General features: G+C 36.5%; 1 protein-coding gene across 1 annotated transcript; it reads right to left on the minus strand.

The window, feature by feature from the left end:
• Positions 1-419: 419 nt before the first annotated feature.
• LOC126975515 (sorbitol dehydrogenase-like) lies at positions 420-17,048 on the minus strand. The gene is made up of 8 exons (XM_050823449.1): positions 16,919-17,048; positions 13,705-13,738; positions 6,412-6,545; positions 5,504-5,694; positions 3,970-4,154; positions 1,497-1,675; positions 843-964; positions 420-619 (listed from the first exon to the last, which is right to left on the minus strand). Exons 1-8 carry the CDS (start codon positions 16,964-16,966, stop codon positions 460-462), a joined length of 1,053 nt encoding a protein of 350 aa, XP_050679406.1. The 5' UTR covers positions 16,967-17,048; the 3' UTR covers positions 420-459.
• Positions 17,049-18,307: the final 1,259 nt, after the last annotated feature.

Below are 18,307 nucleotides of genomic sequence, written 5' to 3' on the forward strand. Positions count from 1 at the left end.
GGAGCTTCACTAATTTGCCGTAGTCCATATTCAGAACAATATAAACGCCTAGTAACGATGTATGAACGAGAGTTCTCGTAAAATGCGCGACGCTTCCCGTCGAAGTGACTCATAGTGACTAAAACTCCATGAGCCCGCCTACCCAACGATGCAGACTCCCCCCGCCCGCGCACTTTCTACCCCGCGAAAAAAGATGATGCAATATGCACGTTCTATTGCGCCACCCTTTTTAGATAGGGCATCTTTCTAAATGGGATCATTACGTTAAATTACGGTCATATTAAGTTATTACTGCATCCAGACATATTTGAAAAGTAACTTGCTTCATTTTTAGAAATAACCTAATAAAAAATAAAGTTTTTATTAGGCCATTACTATGGGGCAACCAAAGGGAAGTTGATGAAATAACACACCACATAGTCATTCACATAATATGATAACCTAAAATATACTCATTTATTATTTATTTTCACTATCGACATGTATAATGATCTTCATCGCTTCGCCAGATTTGGCCAGCTCGAAGGCGTCTTTGGCCTTCTCTAGCGGGAAGTGGTGGGTGATGAAGGACTTCAGGTCGACGGCCCCCGTTGAGACTGCGGATATTGCTGCAGGGTACCTGGTGGGATAGATGATCTGCAATGCTTAACAACATCTATTTGCATTGAAACTTATATTTGTCCATTAAGGTCGGTCGAATGCAAAAGGTTTTATTGACTCGAATTTCTGAATTCGTTTTCCCTACACAAATTTTATACAAAATATTATACGTGGCGCAAAGATTGCTATTTTTCTGTATTAATTATTTCCACTAGAAGAGCCAGAACTATAATATAACTTACGAGTTGAGCAGTCTGTAGGCGCCGATAATGTTGACTTCCCGCAGGAGAGCTCCAGTCAGCGGCACCTCCACGGTCTCCCCTCCGATGCCAACCACCAGCACAGTTCCGCCCGTGCGCGTCACCTGACATATATAAAGTAACCCTTAATCATTCGCCCGGACTATGAGGCCAAGCGTTTCGTTTATCCACACTTCCACACAGTATAACCGAACTGTTAAAACTTGTGGAAAAAGTATACTAACACATCAAAGACTGGAATCTCCAAAGTCTGTGATACTCTGGAAGTCCATGATAAGGCAGTATACACTTAACTTGTTATTTACTCTCTTGTTATCTTGCATATTTCTTTGGCAATTTAAACGTTTTTACACTAGCTAGCAGCTCTTAGGCATAATTTATCTCAATTATGTAATCTTAACAATCACAAGTTGTGCTAACTACTCTCACAGGTCGTTATTTTTTTATAAAGTATACCGTATAAAATACTAACAAAGTCTGTTGTTATTCGGCTTGTGTTGCAAGGAGAGTTTGCGCTGATCTCTTTTAATGAATCAGAACAGTTCTAATAGCTCAATAAAATAAAACATTTATGACTTTAACCCTTTTCCATCATGGTCATCAAAAAGCCAGCGGGTAAGAGAGTTTGTTGCTTACCATCATTGCTACTCGCTGTGCAGATGCGAAGCCACAAGCGTCGATTGTAATATTGGGGTTCACGCCGAGAATGTTTAATATATTATCGACAATCTGTTTGTCCGTGTCTTCTTTCTTTAGCAAGAGGGTGTGGTCGACGCCAAGTTCCCCAGCTGTTTTCAAACGGGACTCCACTACATCTGAAGTTAAAATTCAAATTCAAATATTTTTATTCAAAATAGGATGTGAAATCACTTATTGAAAGTCAAAAAAAACTACCACCCATTCCAAAGTGAATGCCTCAGGCCTGAGAAGAATGGGCGCAACAAACGCAGCGGGCTTTTTTTTTCATCAAAAATATGTTTTACAATTAAAGTAACATTGTACAATTAAACTTATTATTTAATAGCCTGAGGGCGGTCGCTCCATTCCCAATCTGTGGTATCATTAAGAAAGTCATTTATGTTATAGTAACCTTCACCACACAAACGTTTTTTAACAATTCTTTTGAATAACGTAACACCTTTGTTTTGAACATTCTCTGGGATCTTGTTGTAAAAGCATATACATCGCCCCACAAAAGACTTACTAACTCGACTAAGCCGACTAGTAGGCATCATCAGTTTATGTCTGTTCCTGATGTTAACATTATGGTTATGACAGTTTCTGGCAAATTCACTTATGTGCCTATGAACATACATTACATTATCAAGAATATATTGAGAAGCAACAGTCAAGATGTTAATTTCTTTGAATTTTGCTCTCAATGATTCTCTAGGACCTAGGTTATAAATAGCGCGAATAGCCCTCTTCTGCAGCACAAATATTGTATTAATATCAGCAGCGTTGCCCCATAGCAATATACCATAGGACATAATACTATGGAAATAACTAAAGTATACTAGTCGCGCCGTATCTATGTCAGTTAATTGTCTAATTTTTTTTAACCGCGTATACTGCAGAACTAAGTCTGTTCGCCAATCCTTCAATATGGGGGCCCCATTGTAATTTGAAATCTAGAGTTATGCCAAGAAATATAGCAGATTCCACCGGTTCTATCACCTCTCCGTTTAACAAAAGATTTGCATTTACATTTTTGACATTTGGTACGGTAAATTTAATGAATTTAGTTTTCTTGCTATTTAACAATAGGTTAATAGCGCGAAACCAGTACACGATGTCAGATAAAATATCGTTCACTTCGTGATACATAGCTTGGTTTCTTTTCACTTTGAAAATCATTGAAGTGTCGTCCGCAAACAATACTACCTTATGTTTTTTCTCTATAAGATTAGGAAGATCATTTATATAGATAAGGAAGAGGAACGGTCCAAGAATAGACCCTTGTGGTACCCCCATACTGAGAGGAGTCCCAGGAGATCTACTGCCATTCACGTCGACCCTCTGAATTCTATTGTTTAAATATGAAATCAGAAGATCGAGCGAAGTTCCTTTTATGCCATAGTGGTATAGCTTCCTGACCAGCGTTGAATGTTGAACACAATCAAAAGCCTTAGATAAATCACAGAAGATGCCAAGTGCATTCTGCGATTCCTCCCAGGCATCAAAAATATTCTTGATCAGCTCAACACCTGCATCCGTTGTTGAACGTCCCCTAGTAAAGCCAAATTGTTTCCAATGAAGTAACTTATGAGAGTTAAAGTAAGTAAGAATTTGGATTAAAATTATTTTTTCAAAAATTTTACTAAGGGTCGGCAAAACCGACACAGGACGATAGTTGTTCGGGTCAGAAGAGCATCCCGACTTAAATATTGGTGTAATTTTACTATGTTTCAGAAGGTCAGGAAACACGCCACGATTAATACAATTATTAAATACTATATAAGACCGTCGTTTTTCTTAAGGGAACAAAACAAAGTATCAAATATGGAGAATTGAGGCTTGTGTCTTAATTAAGAAGTCAAAATCGAAGCAAGGTACGACGCGTCTCTCTTTCTATGGTGATAGTTACCTAAAGATATAGTTATTTGTCATATAAAGTTGAAATTTTGGCCCGCTTTCTAAAGTTAACCAGTGGGGGGCTTCTTTACACAGGATGCCGGCTAGATTTTAGGTACCAGAACGGCGCCTTTTTCTGCTGTAAAGCAGTAATGGGTAAGCGTTATTGTGTTTCGGTCTGAAGTGCGCCGTAGCTAGTGAAATTACTGGATAAATGAGACTTAACATCTTGTGTCTCAAGGTGACGAGCGCAATTGTGGCGCCACTCAGATTTTTTTGTTTTTCAAAAATTCTGAGTGGCGCTGCATTGAAATAGGTAGGAAGAGCGTATCTATTACCATAAGCTGAACGTCCTACTCGTCTTGTCCCTTATTGTAATAAAAAAAGTTAAGATTAAAATTGAATTTGCTCTAATTATTAGAATTAACAATACGTTATATATAAACCCCAGTAGAATATGATACCTAACCATTGTTACAAAGTGATCTATTTCAGATAAATTATAATATAATCTGAATCTTATTGAGTCATTCACCTGTTATCAATATTGTGGTGGCCCCCATGGCTCTGGCTGTCATAGCACAGAGTACTCCAATAGGGCCCGCGCCCATGATGGCCACAGTGCTGCCCAGTCTGATGCCGGCGCGGTTACACGCGTGAATCGCGATCGCCAGCGGCTGCACTGCCGCCCCTTCTTCCATACTCACGTTGTCTGGTATTCTGAAACAGGAACGTTTTGAATAGTGTCCAGTACCTATCACTATAGCTGTCTCCAAAATAATTTATAATGCTAGATATTATATTAATAGTAGATAATGACGTCTTTTGACAGTACCTACGCTTTAAAAAATATCATACAAAATATAATCATAAATTAAAATTAAGAATATTATTGTTAGAGTATCTGAACTCTAATATTTTTTACTGATACCGATGGTCATACCAGCTCTGTGCCTGAGAATAGCTGCCCGCCTCGTACCTATCATAACTCTCAGTGCGACATTACGGCACGACCGTGATGCAGATTACTATAGGTATATAAGCGACTGGAGCTATACCGGGACTTCGTGTATATTTGGGGAATACATATCTAGGTATGTAGTAGGTAGGTACATATACAATATGTTACTACATTGAAGAGCTCCATTCTCTTTTGTTTGTCACATTCATACTCTTTCTCCTCCGTTCCATAGCTTCCACCGAATTCGTAATATGATTAAGCTCAAGATATTCCAGTCCAATGTGTAGACCGTATTGCTGTACGGGTGTGAGACGTGGAAGGTCACCAAGTCCATCTCTCATCAACTTCAGGTTTACGTTAACCGATGCCTTCGAAATATACTCGACTGGCCCGATAAAATTTCAAACAATCATCTTTGGCAACGCTGCACTGTCATGAAGACCAACAATAAACGCCGCAATTGGAGCTGGATACCACACATTCCGGAGGCATCCCAACTATATACCGAGGCAAGCCCTCAAGGAAAACGCAAACGCGGCCGTCCAAAGCAAACCTAGGTGGACTGTCATTGACGAAGTGAAAGACATCGGAAAGGAGTGGAGTGAAATCAAGACAGTTGCTCAAGACCGATTGCGATAGTGATGCACTGTTGGTGCCCTCTACCCCACATGTCCACTGCTGGACAAAGACCTCCCTCAAAAATTTCGACGACGATCGGTCCCGCGCTGCCCTCATCCAACGATTCGACCTTGACCAGATTTTCGGTCCATCTTGTGCGGAGGCCTACCAACATCGCGACTTCCGGTACTTGGTGGCCATACGAGGACTTTACTGCCCCAACGGCCATCTGTCAGTCGAACCATGTACCCTGCCCACTGTCACTTCAGTTTCACGATCATTTGGCGTATGTCAGTGACTCTGGTTCTCCTACGGATCTCCTCATATTTGATTCGATCTCGCAGGGAAACTCTGAGCAAGGCTCTCTCCATTGCCCTCTGAGCGACCATGCACTTTCTCATCAGGCCTATAGTTAGCGACCACGTCTGCGTACCGTAAGTCCGCGCTAAGGGTTAGAGTAACCGAATTATACCAAGAATGACATTGTTACTTGTGGCAGAAGTCCGCGACGTGCTTGTAGTAGGTGCTGAGGTTTCCCGCGGCGCCGTCGACGGAGCAATAGCGCGGCTGTACGCACACGTTGTACCGACCGCCGCGACAGAACTCGCAAGCGCGGCACGGCTGAGTCGGCTCGATGGCCACTCGGTCGCCTATTCTTACATTCTTCACATTTTTACCCACCTGTACAGAAAAGGAGCGTCTATCGATAGCCATGGAATAAAAGTCTCAAAAGCGTAGACTACTTAAGTAAATACTAAAATATGCCTACCAAATATAAATCAAGAATATCATAGGTGCTGTATGGGCGGGGTGATGGGTTGTACCATTAATCAAACTCAAAACTTCGCGTGGATCATCTGAACATGTCAAACAATGAAAATCGTAAGTTGATCCGCGCGGTGACTCGCGGTTTAAAATTTTGCTAGCGAGTTGAAGCACTCCGCGCATTGTCACGTTGATGTAGACGATAACCATCGTTTACTTTGATCTTGTACCGCGCGATCATATGAACTTAGTCTAACCCAAATGCAAGTATAATGTACTTGCATTTTGGTGAACAAACTTTCGAAACACCTAAAACACATAGGTCTGTAACGGGAGGATGATAATACCCGCCGGAATTACCGACAGGTTCACCCAAACTCAACGATTTTAAGCTATTCAAAAACTGTCAACGTTATGATGTTCTGGTTCTGATGGCTGGACCAGATGAGGGATGTGAAGTGTATACACATTCACGTGGCCAATATGCTTACCATTTGGCTATCGACTGCAGTAGATTGTAAATGAGTTACGAACAATATTTATGATTTTGTAACTTTTTAGCAGAATCGCAGGACGAACGAGTTGGCGGAAATTTATAAATAAATTTGATTTCTCACACGTTTTGACACTTACTTGGAGCACAGTTCCTGCTCCTTCGTGTCCCATAACCGTTGCCTTGGTGACGACCTCGAGCCCGCACCGACCCGTAGAATACATCTTCAGATCTGAACCACAGATGCCCACACATTCTATCTTTATGAGCACTTCTGAAAAGGGACACTATAATAATTTTTTTAAATTCCTGTGGAGAATTAACAGTTACCAAACTAAACTCCTAGGAAATATTAAACAACCACATAAATTTTACGTGGTTTACAAGAAATTATTTCTTTTAACAATGTAAGATAAAAATTCGATTAGGGATTGGTTTCAACGAGCAACGAAGTGGACCAAGAGCTGTGGTTCTGGATCATTTCCTGAATCGTATATAGAATCTTCAGCTTCACGCATAACCTACTCAAGGCTAAAATATAAATATCGAAAAGTGCATTGCATTTAATTTGATGGTTGCATTGAATTTGCATATTGGCAAACCTGGCACTGAGACTTACACTTAACAACTAAAACAAAATAATTATAAATAATAAAACAAATATTTTTTGATTTGTTATTATGTACATATTTTTTTAAATAATAATCTAAAATAAGTGTTGAACATCGCAAAGCTCTCAAGAAGTTAACAATTGGAATACTTGAACTTGAACCGGTCTAACTGTCATAGGTTCTTACTACAAATTACAAATATACGGCACTTATATACTTATAGGTGCCTATTAATTCAAAATAGATGCATTGCTTAAGACCTTTTATCGACCATGTATGTTATTTAAACGTGTTAATACCAGCAACGATTAACCGTGGATTATATTTTTAAAGTCAGCTGTTATCAACGGTCTTACAATAATTCTGATATGAGATAAGCGAAATTTTAATAAAAGCGTCTCATAGTGTGACTGATGGCTACAAAGAATACTTTTTTTATGAGAAATAGTCATGACGAGACGACACATACAGAACACGGCCACTTGGTGGTAAGTGATCGGTTCAGCCAATAACAATGCAGTGACGCTCAGGATCCTTGATTGAAAGCAAAGGTCGGCGGCATAGCAATTGCGCTGTTTTTTATGGAAAAGGAGGATAAACGAGCGTACGGGTCACCCGGTGTTAAGGGATCACCGCTGCCCACATTCTCTTGCATCACCAGAGGAACCAAAGGAATGTTGCTGGCTATTAAGGACGGTGTACGCGCTTTTTTATCTTGATTTTTTTTGACCCATGTCGTATTGTCTTTCGTAAGATCTTTCCACGGCTTTATTGTACGTGGAAGAAAGTTGCTTGAATACTGCACTGTGGAGGAACGCCGCACATCCAGATGGTGGAGATGATATTGTAATTTGAGGCGCTTCGTGCGTAGGTGAAATTTGGCTGCAGCAATCAGGTGAAACAGTTTTAAGGAACACTCCCCATGATAAAAGACACACAATAAAGCGACGTCTCTACGCATGCAACGCCAAATGTTCAAGCCGTTCAAAGAGCATTGGGTCTCCGACAATTCAAGCAGCTCTGCGTTGAACGCAGTCAAAGGGTTCGAACTGATACTGGGGTGCGCCAGACCAGAGATGACAATAATCCATATGTGGCCAGACCTGCGCTTTGTAGGCTTGAGGTATTCCTGGGCTCTATTTGTGACGCCCAGCTTCTTCGAAGTCAATTTGGCTTTGCTCTCCAGATGACCGTTGGAATTGACAATCGCTCGTAATTTCGAGACCCAGTATTCCGATACTAGGCGAGGCTTTAAGGGAAGTGAAAAAGGTGTAAACGCGCAAACTTGGGTGTTCTTGGGGTTAAATTGGACAAGGTTCAACGATGCATTGTTTGACGGCAGAAAACCCCGCCGCTGTGGTACCAGCCAGTCATAATATTAAGTTTCTTTGTTTAAAGATATATTTAAATCGTTGTTTTACGTCGTTACGTCAGTTAAATTAAGTAAATTTTTAGCAAGTTAATTACATTCTAATGAGCTCTTGCAATGACACCACTGCAAATAATAATATCGACATTTTACATGCTAAAGTATACAGTATGTATTTTACATCTATGAATTAAATGTAGCCACATACTTGTTATAACATTTGCTGACGATACACAAAAAATTAAAAAAATCGGTGCACTAGTTAGGTCGAAATGTAGACTTTTAATTTTGAGCGAATATTAACATGCTGTACATTATACAATCGGGTCACGAGGTAACTGGGCCAACACTCAATGATTCAATGAACTTGAATCTTTGCACATCAAAATGCGATGTTGCCATCCCGCGTGCTTCAAGTTCAAAGACGCTGGTCGTTTGTCGGATAGAACACAAGCGATGTTGCCTGTTCGCTTCTCGCGGTGACCTTAAAATACTACGCTTACTAAATTACTTAAACTTAAATACTTAGTGTATTTAATGAAATGAAACGAAATTAAAGGGAATTAAATTAAATTATTATTTTTTTGTTTAACTAGTAAACAGATAATAATTATAAACAAAGGAGAAATAAACAATAACGTTTTTTAATGTCTTACATTTTATGTAATACAAAGCAATCTAATTTTTAAAAACCGTATCAACTTACCCGTTGCTACTCAGGTTTTATTAAACGGACAAATGACACGTACAGGACACCTGATGTTAATTGATCACCGCCACATTCTCTTACAACACCAAAGGAATCACAGGAGCATTTCCGGGCTTTTAGAAAGGTGTAAGATGAAAGGGATCATCTTTAAAATCAGCCTGTACACTGTTCACGCCTGACCTCCTTATGATGGAGATAATATCGTAATTTGTGGCGAGTCGTGCAAAAGTGGAATTCGGCGGCAGGAATCAGGTCAAGCATTATTCGGAAACTCCCAGCAACGCCAAATGATCTAGCCGTTCACAAAGCACTGGATCCCCGACAATTCGAGCAGCTATGCGTTGCACGCGGGCAATAGGTCCGACCATAGAGGTTAAAACAATACAGGCAGTATCTGGTGTTCCTGCGCTTTTGGAGAGCGCTAGAATCTAGGTCAGCTTGAAGTATTACCGTGATCTATTAATGACCTCTTGCTTCATTGAAGCCAAGTTGGCTTCCTTGACACCTTCCAGATGACCTGTAGACATGACCGGACGTGGTCTTCATAATCTACTCGCAGCCAGAGAGTACAACCTACCCTTGAAATTGCCGAAACGTTGACAGCAGATATCCTCCCCAACAAACACACCTACCCATATTATTATTCTTTCATTATTCTGTGCGAGTGAGGAACTTAATCCGAACGAGTCTGGTCCGATCGTACTGTAGTCATAGGACGACAGCATGACTCTGTCACATCAAAAACCCTTTTAGTCACCCACAACCCACAAAACAGTAAATTTCGTAAGTTAAATCGTAAAAAAATACTTGCTAGAAGTTCAATAAATTTATAATTTGTTAAAATTATAATAACATTCGAATAACACAAAAATACTTGTATCCTATTGTATCCTATCCTTGGGTAGGTATTTCGTAATGGATGCGAAATACCCGGTAAAAAAGTATCGATAAACTATAATAGTGAGGTATTCCCTATTAAAGACTTATTTTTTCGTTATTTGAATGTTCACCACATCACTCATCAGTGACCAGTGTATCGCGAGTCTTCTGGGCGAATATACTGTATATATATATAAATTTGAAATACCTATTTCACATCTTAACAAACAGATACATACTATGTTCTCTCTTTTATATAAATGCAATTAAAGTAATTGTATAAGTATCATATTTAATTAGTATCAGTTTATTGTCCAACATTATTATGTTTATCACACTTGTAAATGCTGTTTACACCTGTACGAAATCCAAGTCTTATTGTTCTATCACAATATGTACTCTATTTATAATTGTATAATGATAATGTGTTGTTGGTATCACAATAAATGAGAGCAATAAAAGTAGCATAATTATTACTCGAGATATACCTACAGATACATAAGAGTCAACACAAAGACATTCTAAAGCAAAAGTGAGTTTCAGTACAATTCCGATAAGTTGGTTATCGGCTGGGCTAGGAAATGGGATACTACATGGTTTCACTAACGGCTGCTGATGAATTTCTTCTGCTTTCACTACCAGATCAACCGTTTTAAAAAAGAAGAAAAAATTCAACATTCGATTCTAAAACATATTCCGTCTACTTCACAAAGACCTAGTAATCAGACCAAATTATTCCAAATCCGGCATCATAATAATTCAAAATCAACGACCACGCTAATTTTCCGAATAATTAATTCAGCAAATTCTTTTCGTCGGGTTTGCAAGACTCCCGGGCTTACTATTGAACAATGCCGCAAACGACAGTTCAATAATAATAGGTTCAAAAGTTGACCAGAACTATCCCAGAACCAACAATGTCCTTTTCCTTTCCAATGATCCTGATATAAAACCTTCATAAGGTCCTGAAAATGAACACGATAGTTCAGAGTGATAACTCTGAAGGTATTGATACAGTCGGCCATGAAAAAATAACTAACCAATTGTCCGTCCTGGTGTCATGCGTGTTCATACAATCGGAAAATCGACACCTCAAATTAAAAAAAATATCTAGGCAGGCATCGCTACATGATTGCTTGCCAAAACCTACTATACCTATCCATGCAGCGACGAGAAAATGTTGAACTGCAAAAACATATCAATTTAATAAAGCAAAGTTCTGTCCACAACCCTGAAATAAAAGTGGGAATGGTCCTTGATCAATACCTTTCCGATACCCTTTTATTTGCAAATAGCGTAGTCCGAGTAAAAAATAATAACAGAATCAATATATCTGTAGTAAACACCTCTGATGAACCTGCAACATGAAACCATGAAATCAAACCTAAATCTTACACTCACTCATTTTAATCTTTCCGAGCTTAACTAATTTTCTTCTGTCTATGTGAACCGTATTAATACTATAACCGACTTCGCTACTTGAACAGAAGAAGTTATAATAAGCAATTACGTGTTACAATTACAATTACATTTGAATCTAGAAGAAGAAGAGGCTCTATTTCAACTATGTTTCGAATATTCTGATATTTTCCATCTTCCCAGTGAAAAGCTATCCCATACAAATCCGATCCACACGAAAACTTACCGTTATCGAGAAGTTCATAAGACTGAAGTCCGAAACCAAGTTAATAAATGTTAGATCAAAACGTTATTGAACCATCTGACTCTCCATCGTTCTCAACAATTTGGGTACAAAAGTGGCGAGTTGTAATAGACTAACGAGACCTTAACGATGTCACAATTGATGACACGTACACTATACTTCAAATCACATCACATTTAAACATTAACATTAAAATCGACTCTATCTTAGCGTGCAATGCTGACTTTGTCGTTTCAGCTCGAAGACAAAACAAACTCTGTTCTTTTTAGTAGTAAGAATATCTCGCATCCGGACGTATCCACCCACACACCATACAATGAGATTGTCATTAGGCAATTTCCGGTAGTATCATCCATCTGCCAGTAGATTTTAATTACCTTTAAGTTTAGGTTTATACAATATACATTTATTGTTATATATATCTCATGTAGTTAGTTATACATAGTTCTAACAATGTGATCGTTTGTTATATTATGAATTCCATTGGTTACCGCTCAAATTTATGATGTATTTCACTAAATAGCTTTACCACTCCGCATAACGGAATAAAGCCAGACTCTTTCAGATACATAGTTTCTAGTACTAAATATATTGCAATAACTAATGATAAGTCATGGTAGAGCACAATAGAATCTCTCAAAGACTGTATAATTATATAAGCTCATATTTACATCCGCGACATAATGAGTGTCCTCCGAGCGGGTTCAAATCTCCGTTGTGAAATCGAACTGATAACAAATAGAATCAGTACATTACCAGAACAGTGACACACCTACTTCATGTTCGGTGACATAGATATTTGGAAATTACTACCAAACAATAGTTGGATTTATTATCAATCTAAGAAAAATAAACTATATGTAGAATATTCAAATCAAACCATTTTTATATTTAAATATTAAACTATTAAATTAACACCAAAGTTTCAAAACATACAATTTAATATGTCAACAATACATCCAGATTTTATTATAATAAATGATTCTTGTTGTAATACAGATAGGTTTAAAATTGTAAACAGTAGTCCCCTATGCATATAAAGATATTAATTTGGAATATTTTAACATATAATTAAAGATAAAATTAAATTCAATAAGCAAAAGTTCTGACCAAATCATTAATGAACACCCAACCCAATCATAAAATATGAGAGCCTTTACTCAGTAGTGTAATTTTAAATTAATTTCTCTAATAAAGTTTCGCAGTTGTTTTCCTCACCTATTTCTCATTATAATCAATCCAAATCCTGATCCTGTCATCCCAGTAAAAGTAAGTCCATCGTTTTTAAACCCCCAAGTTTAGTCTACTACAGGGAGGTGTTATATCCGAACCCTGTATGCCTTTGTGCTCTCATAATCTCATTTCTCTTATCCCTTAGTCATCATTCCTCAGCATTCATATACTCTCAGCCCTGTCCTACCATCAGTCTTTTCTCATCCTCCAACGACGCGAGACACTTATAATTCTCCTTTTATTCTTTCCCCCTTATTCATAATGGTCCGCTAACTTTAAACAGCTGCTTAAGAGTGTTTTTTTTTCATTCTGACTTAGGTCAATAGAAGAAGACAGAATGAGAATTAGCAATGCTTTAAGTTAGCAGACTATTATGAATAAGGGGGTTAGTGTATAACAAATATTTTTTTTTAAAGGCATTATTCAAATCCCGTGTGTACGCTTGTAACAAAAAAAAACAACATAAATTATAGCCATGTATTTTATATCTATGAAATGAAATATTTAGATTGATTTGGTTGAAGGTTGAAGTATTTGCGTATGTTCTGAAATTCACCGTATTTACGCGCTATTTCGATTAATACTAAATCACTTCTTACTTGAGGCTATGTCTGTATAACATACAATATAAAACTCTATTACCATATAAAATAAAATAAAACTTAATAATAATAATAGTACCTAATAACTTAAACCACTTTTCAATATTTATCAGTAAAAATTCCATTTATTAATTGTTAAAAATAATCAATTCAATTAATATGAATTCTTTACAGAGCACGTTCTCAGGAGGGCGTGCTCTGAAATATGTTTTCTGAAACTTTAAAATACTTAATCAAGCTGTAATTTGTCTTTTTAGAATCTCGAATAATAGTGTATCTGCCCTCCTTGTTTTGAAGTCGGTAAACATACCAATGTACATTAAAATTAATAATTATTAATATATACATAAACATCGTATGCACATACCATTGTTGTCTATGGCTGGAACTGGAATTTTTTCCTGAAATAAGATGAAAATCATTAATTGTGTGCATTGGACATCTGCCCTTGATTACACAACAGGAAACTGAACCAGACATTTTCAAATTATATTCTTAATTGTTAACACTGAGAATTTAGGTATTTACCTTTTGTACTGTGTGTTTATGCTACCTTTATCACACAAACGTTATTTTAACAATTCTTTTGAATTTTGTAAAACATTTGCTTTGTACATATTTAGATGTACATCATATACTGTGTACTTTGCCCAACCAAAGACTTACTAACTGGACTTAACCGGGTAGTAGGCATAACAAGTTTATGTTTGGTTCTGGTGTTAACATTATTATCACAGTTTGTATTATAAAGGTGCTTATGTATGTATGTATATACATGAAATTATCAAGAATATATTGAAACGCAACAGTTAAAATGTTAATTTCTTTAATTTTTTCTCTTAATGATTCTTTAGGACCGATTTGCGATTTATATAAGTAGCGAAATAGCGAATACCTCTTCTGCAGCACAAATATGGAGTTGATATCGGCTGCATCACCCCATGACAATATACCATATGGCATTATTATTTAATTATTAGGTAAATACTTTGAAAATAACTAAGTAGCCGTGCGGTCGCGCCGTAATTTTGTCAGTTAATTCAAGTTAATTGTCTTATCTTCTTAACCGCAAGGTTATTGTCATTTGCAATCAAGAACAATGCCAAGCAAAAAATCAACGTAAAGCAAATATAGCAGATTCCACCGGTCATAACTAAGTCTCTGTTTAAAAAAACATTCGCATCTACATTTTTGACATTTGGCGCGGTATATCTACACTTAAAAAACGAATGTTTGTCTGTAGGTATATCCTTTATAGAATCGTAAACTATGCATTTGATCATGACGTTGATGATGTTCAAGAAAGTGATGAGCCCACAAAGGTTTCTATGCAATGTACAGCTAGTTTTATATAACTAGTTTTTTGGATATTAGTTTGGATAGTTGTTTAATATCGACAACGACACATTTGGAACGATACGATAATGCTCAGAATATACCGCAACTACCCTGTCTGCTGCGGGATGATCGAGGTAGTATATTTTAGGACAATTTAGGAACTGATGTAAAAAAGGCGTTTTTGCAGTGAATGTAATAAGAAATTTAATATTTTTTAATAAACAAGTGCGTATAGCTGAACTATCAAACAACAAAAACAAGTTTTAGGGTAGGTAGTGGACGTAGACAGTAAGTGCTAGCTGCTTGCGTAGGAGTTTTTTCAGTAACACTGCCCTTTCGGTATATCCCTAACAATGGATCGTTTTCTGTTTCTCCCATTATCTTATTGAAATAAACCCTCAACAAAAATACATTCATAAATAATATAATATACAAGAAATTATAATTGCAAACTTAAAACTTTTTGGGAGCCGTCGTTAGCAAAATTGTAAAAATGGATCCCTTATTATTAGTACATTTCGGTTTTGTTTTGATATGTCTGTATGTTTTTTATTATTTCATGTACAAATAATTTATATCATCAACATGGCTATATATTATAACCAATATTAAATTATTTTTTTTAAATCAATAACACCTAACTTACCTAATTTAAATGTAGTTTTACTACTTTATAACTTTTATTATATGAACGAATCGTATTTTAGGCATAAATCACGGTTTACGGTAAAAAATCATATCTGGTCAACGATTCTGTGTTTTTGCTATGCAAATACGAAGCAATTAGCAAATTAGACTTATCTCTTTTTTTCTCTTGCGATAATTGCATTTACTATCCTGCTTTGACGTGTAATCGTAATGTTATATGCTTGTATATTGTGCTATAGCAATGATTGCAGTGATTGCAATGCAAAAATTAAATTATTCATGTGTGCGTTTGTGTATCATTTATATACACCGAATGTTGTCTAGGTAACCTATCTATACTTTTAAATATCATTGACTGCAATGCTTAGATCTCTCTCACATTCCGAAATAAAACTTACAGCTGTAGATAGCAAATATTGGCCCAGATACCTAACAAAAAGAGCTCGTGAATGCATAAAAAAATATGAAGACGATGTTTCTATGACTGCAGGCCTGGAAGAGAACATAAGTTTGGAGCAAATAGCATAGCATAGGAGCAATAGTCATGTTAGGGCGAAATATTGACGTGAGTCTTGTTCTAGATAATAGTTTTATTGGTATCTACAGTGCAAAGAGTAAAGATTGATCCGGCAAATACAAAAATAATTTATATTACATTTTTAATAAAAAACAAGTCCGGTCAAAACTAAATTTAAAGTTATTAATAGAGCTTATTGGTCATCGCCTACCAAAGGTCAGGGCCTAAGTCTGGATAACACCAAAAATCATTTAATGTAATATTTTAGCTCTGCCGTATTTAATTAAATTATTTTTTTTTGTTGTTAATTTTCATTTTATAGAAACTAATTTATAATTGTATTGTATCTTATTGCATAATTGTATTATATTGTATCTTAGTATTAGTTCTTATGTTGTTAAAATAAAAAAATTATGTATGTTTTACTTGCATGTAGTCTAAGTCTAAGTGCAATAACACTTAGTCTTATTTAGAATAATATTTAGTGTAATTAGTTAGTGATTATTGTGTTGACGATGCTAATAAATAATGCGCTGATGGATATCGGTTCTGCAGCAAAGTTGTGAGCTCAATGTAACAACAAGTCGGTCAATTTATTTAGTCCCTACTTATGAGTGTTTCTGTCTTAAGTTATTACGTAAATAGCTGCTAACCTCACAAGATTTTCTAGTGACGATATCAATATTAAAAATATTTTATGTTTTAAATAAATAGATCAACTTGGCCATCGCACTTAACAATCTAATATAATATGTATATATTACGAGATACACTGTGTTATCATGTCACTAGAAGATGCGGTTAGGTTAGCGAAATGGATCTCACAACTTTTTACGGTAGAAGACTTTGGTTTATTTTCCAAGTTATGTTTTTGATGGCATATACTTCTACTCTAATCCAAACTAACGCAACCAATCCTTATAGCTTGGTATTTTCTTAGCCAAATTACACGCAAAAACGCTATACAAACACTGGAATACTCCAAAATGCTGCGCAGTAAAATACATCGATAATGCCAATTATTATAAGATTAACAATTATATTTTATTATATTGAAGCTGAACGAAGTGCTACTCACAATTCTGAGATCATTTGGTTCGTACAGAAGTACTGCGAAGTTATCCATCAGTAATAGGAAGCTGTGTTTACGCCACGAGATAAAATTTAAACTAAATGAACTAGACCTAACTGCAAGTTCTTATCTACTTAATCATCTTGACGCAATTAAATATTATGTTACTTTTGTGTTTTATTAGGGTAAGGCCACGAAAAATTGTTCAATAACACACCTGAAATAATATAATGCGACTGCGAGTCCAATATTACCTCAACGTTACTTTCAGTGTTACTACAACGCCTTCAGAGTACTGTTGGAGCTGCCACGTTTTTGTAGCGCGTCAGCTATGTTTGCACACGCAGAGGTGGATAGCTTTAGCGCCGTCCTACGTAAAAAAGCGGCTTCTGTTCTCCGCCGAATTCGTGGCAGCAGTAATAGTTATGCTGAAGCTGAAGGCGATAGCCGACAGCGGGGACTGTCCGTATGTTGGCCATTTAATAAGAATAAATAATATGTCCCTTCGTTGTTATAATTAGTGTAAGTAATTAGATAATAAGTTAACTAAGTAACAATAGATCTGAAAATATACGTTTTATTATTATTACTATTATTATTTTTTGGCTTTGGTCGTAAGTTGCTAAAATATAATTTACATACATTGTATATAAATAAATATAAAAAATCTTTATTTATACTTAATAGTCATAACAAAATAAGATGTCTTCATTGTATGAGTTCTTTTGACAAGTTATTAATTGTTTAATTTTTTTTTTCGAGCAATATCAGCATTTTTTATTCTTCTGCATCAATGATATTACAGTATTAAAAGAGGTAGATATGTCACTAGCGCGTCAAAAATCAATCGCCTAAATTGAGTCAATTGGGTCCTTTGGTCGTAGTCGCTCCCTCGATACGAAAATGGTATGCACGCGTTTGTTGTTGACAGAATTGCTTAAAATTTGATATAGGTACACCATTAAAATGCCGTATTGTGTTATGGGAAGATGCAGTAATTACGAAAGTATAAAGAAATCATAGATTTACATACCACAGTAAAGAAATCATGAATTATAACATTTTATATGATTTCATTATTTCTCTAACAAAATAAATATGACGCCATGACATCGCCGATCGCCGCCAAGCCGAGTCAAGCCGAATGCCGCTACGTGACTCGAGTCTCGAGTGCGGACATAGATCAACGTACAGAAATGGCGAAATATTGATGCTGTCTGTTTCGGGACGAAGTAGTATATTTTAGGAAATGGTGTAAAAAAACGTTGTTACAGTGAATGTAATACGAAATGTAATAATAAACAAGTGCGTATATAGGTAGCTGAACTATCAAACTACAAAAACAAGTTTTAGGGTAGGTAGTGGACGTAGACAGTGAGTGCTATTTGCTTACGT

Source organism: Leptidea sinapis, chromosome 36 (genome assembly GCF_905404315.1).
Source record: "Leptidea sinapis chromosome 36, ilLepSina1.1, whole genome shotgun sequence".
Taxonomy (NCBI): Eukaryota; Metazoa; Arthropoda; class Insecta; order Lepidoptera; family Pieridae; genus Leptidea; species Leptidea sinapis.